Source organism: Ziziphus jujuba, chromosome 1 (assembly GCF_031755915.1).
Source record: "Ziziphus jujuba cultivar Dongzao chromosome 1, ASM3175591v1".
NCBI lineage: Eukaryota > Viridiplantae > Streptophyta > Magnoliopsida > Rosales > Rhamnaceae > Ziziphus > Ziziphus jujuba.
Genome location: NC_083379.1, coordinates 2788658 through 2796352, shown reverse-complemented (window position 1 = coordinate 2796352; position 7695 = coordinate 2788658). Strand labels below are relative to the sequence as shown.

The window sequence follows — 7695 nt, the reverse complement described above, 5'->3', positions numbered from 1 at the left end:
AAAAAAATTAAAAATTAATATATAAAAATCAAAAAATATATACTAAAATTAGTATATAAAAATGAAAAAAATAAAAAAATATATAATTTTTTAGTTATATAATATATTATTTGGATTGGATTGGATTGGATTGGATTTATATTTTAAATCCATAACCAATCCAGTCCGTACAATTTATAATATTTTGAACCCAATCCAATCCAATTGATATGAAAATCCAATCCAAACCGTTAAAAATAGATTGAATTGAACGGGTTGAACGAGTTGGATTTGATTTTGCCCACCCCTGGTCACAGTGCTAAAATATTTACCGTGTAAAGCAAGTCAGGTAAAGTGAGTCAGTCAGAGAGTGAGTCCCAAAGCGCATTAAAAATTAACCAAAAAGAATGGGATGGATTTGCGTCTTTGTGAAGACGAAGACAAACAAGGCCGCCCAATTGACAAACAGCTAACTCCACCGAAATTACACAGTAACCCCTTCCTTATTCCACCGTATGAGACCAATGTAAGAAGGACCCAGATGTCATTTTAGCTTCTCTTCCCCAGTCCGTTTGACGTTCCGAGTTTCGAAGAAAACGGTTTGTGGGGTTTATGGAGGGAGGCTCACGCACACCCAGAAAAAGGGAAGCAGACAGAGACTTAAAGTTTACCAGGAAGAGTACAAAACAGACGATTAGTAGTGTAGGTAACCAACTAGCAGGGCTTCAAAATCATATCTTTATGGATATTTATTTATTTGCATAGCTGACAGTTACGCCCTTAATGTACATTTTATATATATTATAATATTATAGTGTATTTGCTTGTTTTGGTTATCTTTATGTCCATCCATTCGGCAATTCACGTTTCTTGGTATTTGAGGTGAGGGTTTGTTCCTCCTTCATTCCCTTATCTGATTTTATTTGACTTCCTCTGCCCCAGTTTATTGGGATTCTGCTTGTTTTCTTTCTGGTGGGTTTGCACCGCTTCTTTTTTTGTTCTTAAGCAGTTTGAAGGCTCCTTGATCGATGAAAAGGATGTTTTTAAGTTAACTTGGACTAGTTTTGAAGGCAGTTTCAATATCTAATTTAACGAGTTTGCCTGATTATATAGATCTTGATTTTTTATTTTTATTTTTTTATTTTTCCGTATGTGTCTGTATCTTCTCTAGTCAATTGTGGTGGAAGGCCCTTGGCCTTGTTTCTGGGTTTATTTATTTGGGTGCATTTTCTCTTTTTTGTGGGTTGCATTATTAGTGTTCATGGAGTTGTTATCACTTGATGTTCAAGTTAGCCAATCCAGTTTTTTGTTTGAGGGCGTTCTAGATCATGAAATTCTTTTTACCAGGAAGTTGATAAACTTGTGTTCCACTTAATGTGTATTATGATTTATGTTTGTACTGATTTTTTTAGAAAGCAATAAAAGGAAACAAATTGTATACATTAGTGTTTTATGTGTTTTAGAAAGTCATATTTGTGATGGTATTTCGTATTCTTTATTAGTTATGCTTCATCCTTTCAGGAGTTATCATGATTTTTCGAAATTATATAGAAGGAAGAAGTAAGGTTCTGTTCTGTTTTTTGTGTTGAGGTCATCATGAATTGGACTTGTTTGATATAAAATAAGGGCCAGCTAATTGAATTTTTTAAAGAAATTTTATCGCCAATTCTTTTTCCAACATGGAGTTGCAAAATTAGTCCTTCTGGTTTGGTATTTATTTATGTTCAAATCTCAAAAGCTTCAAATTCATAATTTGCAGGTGTACATTTTACCAATATGGTTAATGATGCCGAAGATGATAATTCAGTCACCAAGCCCCTTGGCAGATTATCTGTCTTTTATTATGGCGTGGGGCACATGCTTAATGACATTACTGCTTCCTGTTGGTTTACTTATCTCTTATTGTTCTTGACAGATATTGGACTTTCTCCACGGTATATATCTAAAAAATCTTTAGATTCTACCTGGATTTACATTTCTATTCGTGTTTATGCATACATGCAATTGCATCTCTGTGTATCTTTGTGGACACATGCATCGTTTTTCAATGCATTAATGTGATGATGAAAAAATGAATATGCATTAATATGGGGAAAAGACATGCATATAGTCTTGGTTTCTGCATTTTGTAAAATGAAATGCAGATCTCAATAAGTAAACCAAACTGAGCCAATTATTCTTTCTGTTGGATGTGAGACTAATAGTATGTTGTTAAGACATATACTATTCTGTCTATTTTCCTTGTGACATACCCCATTTCGTGATTTATTTTTTAATTTATTTATTTTAAGTAACTCTTTTTTATTTCATTAAACTTCATAGGAATGCTGCTATTGTTATGCTTTCCGGACAAGTTGCCGATGGATTCACAACCATATTTGCTGGTGAACTGGTATTTTGAAACTAAATTTGTCCTTCATGCATAGTAGTAATTTTTCTATACTGTGCATTTTAACATTTGTTCTGTTGCTATCTTTCCTAATTCATCACTAATTTGATTAGTTATGTTTTTTGACATCAAAATTGATCAGTATGATCTTTTTGCTGTTGAGCTTGAACCTCTGGCAAATTGACTATCTAGACTAATGCGGATGAAGCGATCTCACTGCCTGGGTCATTATGATTCATTTGTGTATTTAGGATGCTCTGTAATAAGGAAATTTGCACATGGTATCTGTTGCAAAATTTGGAAATGGAATGCTGCTTTGTCTTGATGTAAAAATAAATAAACAATTCCAATATAATCATTTCAAGTCTTTTAGGTTTATCGTTGAGTGCTCCCTGTCTTTCAGTTTACAAAGAATGCTAACTAGTTTTAATCTTGGAATAGATATCTAAAATCTACCTACCTTCGTGGGTGTCTTTAATTTCTCTTATGTAAAACATCTCAACTATGGGTGTAGAAGTGTTGTAATGACCCAAGCTTGAAATCCTGCTAAGTTACTTTCTAACTTATTTAGTAGAAATGACTTTAACATTCTTTCATGTTTATGTTATTCTAAGCAATCTTGTAACCTTTGGTTGTTGGAATTGATGTTCTTGCTTTTTCATTTTGTGTTTTGATAGATAGACAGGTTTGGACATTTCAAAATATGGCATGCTGCGGGCTCTATTTTGGTTGCTATTTCATTTTCATCTGTTTTTGGTGGTTGCTTACCTTGTACGATTTTTGCTACCTCTTCATCAACATTAGAAACTGTTAGTTATAGCACATTTGCAGCAATCTTTAATGTGGGTTGGGCTGCTACACAGGTTTCTCACATGTGAGTACTTCATTTCATTTTACAAATTCACAACTAAATATGTAAACTGCACTTGTAGTTTCTCTCTATACCGATCCATTTTAGCCAGGTCTTCTACAATCAACATGTTGTTATGTTGCTTTGGATATCTTTAGGACTTCTTGTCATTTCATCAAAATAAAAATGCTGAGCTACTGTGATGCTAAAGAGCTGAATAGATATTTATCATTAACTTTATAAGAAACTGAGGCAAAAAGCCATTGAGGGCCTGCCTACTATTTATGGAAATTTATTAAGCGTAGAGCACCAGTGAAGCCTTCAACTTCTATCCCTCCTACACTAGAAGATAATTAGGAGAAGAAAATAAAATATAGAAACACATTCATTGGACATGGAGGTACTTATACGAATTATAATTGTTTTTGTTGAAGGTCTATGGTGAATTGCATCACACTGAATTCAACAAGTAGAGTAGTGCTGGCTAGCTGTCGAAATGCTTTTACAATGGTCAGCTCCCCACGAATATTAAATTACTAATAAATTTTTTAACACTTCTTTTGCACTGGTTGACAGCCCTGTTTATTTCTCTGCAAGGTTGCCAACCTCAGCCTGTATGGAGTTGCTTTAATAGTCTTCAATGTCACTCCAGCAAAAACACATGCAGATATTCAAAATCAGGTATTTTTATTGATTATATCTGTTAGAGCTTCTTCTCAAGCATGATTGTTATCCAATTTTTGCCTATGAACAGTACCGCTGGATAGCATATTTGTCAATTTTCATTGGGTGCTGCTTTGTGGGTATATTCCATCTTGGAACCAAAGAGCCAAGGTGTGCTAATTAGTTTATGCGATTTATCAATTCTTGTTTCTCAATTTTCAAGAGGCTGTTGCCTAATTCAATAAAACCATGTGCATCATTCATGTATCATAATTTTTTTTTGCAATCATGTATCCTATTATGCAATTGCAGTTAAATGCTCATAACAACCATTTTCATTTACTGTGTAGACTAAAGGTAGGCATACAAGGAAACAGTCATGCAAGGATATCATGGACGTACTGGTTCAAGAGAGTTTTATATTATCAGGTTGCTATTGTTTATGTGCTCACTAGGCTGGTACTTAATGTTTCACAGGTTAGCAAGCTTTTCATTTGTGGTGACTTATTTTTTTAAATGACAAGAATTTACGTATCTTCACAATGTGTAATAGAAAATATAGAGCTGCTAATTGATGTAGGACAGGTAGGGAAGGAAAGAAAATTGAAAATTAAAAGATAAGCTTTAGTATCAGACTAGAACAATTTTAGGATCACTCCTAAAATCCCTAGGCATCACATCTAGTTTTGGTTTGCATTACACAAAACCAGAGAAAATAATCTCATAAAAATACTTGTATTATTAATCAACTTTTCTAGAAGAGTTACAAAGATCCCTATTTATAGTAAAACCACCTAACAACATTAGGAAACTAAAATAATTAAAAACCTAAGAAAACTAATTAATAAAAGTTCTTAACATCATAAAAAAACTAAAATAATAAAATAATTCTAATTAAATAAGGAAACTAAATTAGGCTAATGCTGCTAGATCCTTGAAAGGCAATGAGCCCATCTTCATCCTAGATCATTCCAAATCAAAGTTTGGGCTTTAGAATCTGATTTTCCTCTCCTTTGATTGATAAGTTTTCAAAGGTTTTTTTTTTTTTTTTTTTTTTTTTTTTTTTTTTTTTTTTCCAATTTGCAACAATTTCTTGTTTCCTTCTTGCATCACTAATACTTAAAGTTTCATTGATCTTCCAAGTAGAAAAATTTATCTTGGTAATATTATATAAATTTGTCCCCCTTTAATAAGTTTTTCAGATGTTTATGTGCAATTTAATGTAGTTTTTACATATATGACCTCTTTTTACTCAGGCGTATCTTGCATTCTATGTAATTAATGACCTGCGGATGGCACAATCAGCTAAAGCTTTGGTATGTAGAAAATCTTATTAATATAATATTTCTTTTAACCTTTGAGATTATACAATTTGGAAAGAATAATGAAAGGCTGATTCTCTAATCCAACTTATGGGAGTAGGTTCCTGCAATCATCTACATATTTAGCTTCATCATATCAGTTACTTTACAGGTTCCCTTCTGAAACTCAGAGGTCAAAGATTTTTAAATGATCTTTATTTGCTTTGTTTGTTGATTACAAAACATTAAACCTTCACATTGCAGGAGATTTCATGGACTGGCCAACGTCTCAAGGCCTATTATACTGCCGGAGGAATTCTTTGGATATTTTGTGGTGCGGGGATACTTATTTTGCCTAGAAATTTGAGTGGCTTCATGTACATTGTGTCAATATTTATTGGTGTAGCAAATGCTTTAATGACGGTATGATGTATTATTTGGTTCTTAAGTATTTGATTAATTTCTTGCAATTTACAAGTTTATTGCATTTCAGTGGAATTTCTATGGAAGATAAATAAACAGTATAACCAGTCAACGAAGTCAGTAGAATTGAACAAAGCCTGATGAGAAATTTAAGGAACCTTGTTGTCCTAAATATCATTGTTATGGAGGAAGTACTTCATTAGTCTGGCATTGTCTGCATAATAACACTTAGCACTAAGGTATCTGAGAATCTTTTCTAGCAAAGCATTTAAGTTATTTCCTTAGTTTCTGATCAAGATAAAGAACTTGAGGCCAAGATAGCTAGAATGTCTTTAAGCTAATATGAAAGAAAAAAAGGATTAGCTGCTAACACTGATTATTATTTTGTCTCATTTTTGATAGTTGTTGAAAACTTTGGATCTAAAATTTCTTTCATGTAACAGGTGACTGGAGTAAGTATGCAAAGTGTTCTAATTGATACAGATCTCAATGGCTGTGCATTTGTTTGTGGGTCATTGAGCTTCTTGGACAAAATCTCATGCGGGATTGCTCTATATGTTCTTCAGTCTTATCAACGTAAGTTGAATCTTACCAAAGTATATTGGATTGCTGTATGCAAAGTGTTGCTCTATTAATTTCTTTCTTGAAGTTGTGTCTGCGTCTGCATGCATTGCTATAGCCTATATTTCTGTTATGATTAAATTGTATGGAAAAGCAGAATAAGTATGTTATCAGGCCCTTTTGAGTTTTCACCTCTGATGAAGAATGGAACACCCTGTGTAAGACTTAGGGACTAAATAAAGTCATATGTTCTACTCAAATTACTTGAGATTGAGGCATAGTCAAACTGAATTGATAAATCAAAACAAGATATTCTTTTCATCTCTCCTCTTCCCATGCAAAAGAAAATAATAAATGTCCTCTTAAACCTGTGGTGATTCTCAGTTCAAAACTTGGTCTTTTTAATCTGATATCATACTCCACAATGCAGGTAGCTCTCTGGCCATGCAGGGAAGTAGTACAGATGGTTACTACGTTTCAGTAACAAGAGTTGGTTTAGGTCTTCTTCCAGCAATCTGTGCTCTTGTCGCAGTGGTGGTAACATATAGCATGAACCTTCACCGTCCCCTTCCAAAACCTTTAATAGAGCCATTGTTGGTATAATGCCCGAAAAATATAGAAGATAACCATTGATATTCAAAATCATTGTAACATATTACAGAAATTGCCTGATCTTTCAAGAATGTGCCTGAGATGGACCAAGGAGATTTCAGAAGAGAGTTCTCATGAAAGTGCCACGGTGAACAGGGTTAACAGGACAACAAAGCATTTGTTTCATTTTAATTCTTTTGTTCAAGGACTGCAATCTTCCATGTGGAACTTTCTTTATAGGATATTGTTTTTGTGTATACATAAAATTTGCGATATATTTTTTTGCATTCGTTGATAGATAGTTAGTTCTTTTTCATATCTGGTGAAACTTTGCTGGAAATTAGAATTTGAGAGTAACAGTCACAGTTTTTTGAATTTTGTAAAACTAACAAAATGAAATAGACACTGCATTAAAATATTGTTTTCTCAAGAAGCAATTTCACTCATTTATTATTGACTATGAAATAATGTGACATTGGTTCCATATAAATTAGACATATATATATATATATATTATTTTTTGCTCATATGGACTACATTTTGGTAACAAATTTAATATTTATATTAGACATGGATCATGAAATTGTCTTAAAGTAGTTTCATTAATTAGAAAGTAACATCCCCAATCATTATATTTTATGAAAGTCAAAAGTAAATTTTATCGCTTAAATAAATTAAAATAGAATTTGAAATAAATAAGAAATTTAGAAATGGAGAGATGAAATATAAAAAGGAACTCTCTTAAATTATTAAAGAGATTTATTATTGAAACAGCTTTTAAGCTTATGTAATTTGAATAAATATAGACATTTATTTTATTTTTGGATGAAAAACACAACATAAAAATATAATGGATCCAATAAAATAGGATAATTTAATATAATATATTATTATTATTATTATTTTTTTAAATAAAATGTATAAAATGCTCCAATCAA

At 32.2% G+C, this 7695-nt stretch overlaps 1 protein-coding gene across 7 annotated transcripts; it reads left to right on the top strand.

The window, feature by feature from the left end:
- The first annotated feature begins 320 nt into the window (after positions 1-320).
- LOC107434079 (uncharacterized) lies at positions 321-7073 on the top strand. Of its 7 annotated transcripts, none has more exons than XM_048467249.2 (13): positions 321-685; positions 1739-1913; positions 2302-2371; positions 3046-3242; positions 3653-3728; positions 3816-3899; positions 3973-4052; positions 4232-4358; positions 5138-5197; positions 5304-5354; positions 5447-5605; positions 6049-6181; positions 6597-7073. In XM_048467249.2, exons 1-13 carry the CDS (start codon positions 592-594, stop codon positions 6767-6769), a joined length of 1479 nt encoding a protein of 492 aa, XP_048323206.1. In that variant the 5' UTR covers positions 321-591; the 3' UTR covers positions 6770-7073. The 7 variants fall into 7 exon arrangements, with proteins under 7 accessions (XP_048323206.1, XP_048323212.1, XP_048323211.1 ...); XM_048467251.2 differs by having other exon boundaries at positions 324-681; XM_048467252.2 differs by lacking the exon at positions 321-685 and adding an exon at positions 706-861.
- The last annotated feature ends 622 nt before the right edge of the window (positions 7074-7695 follow it).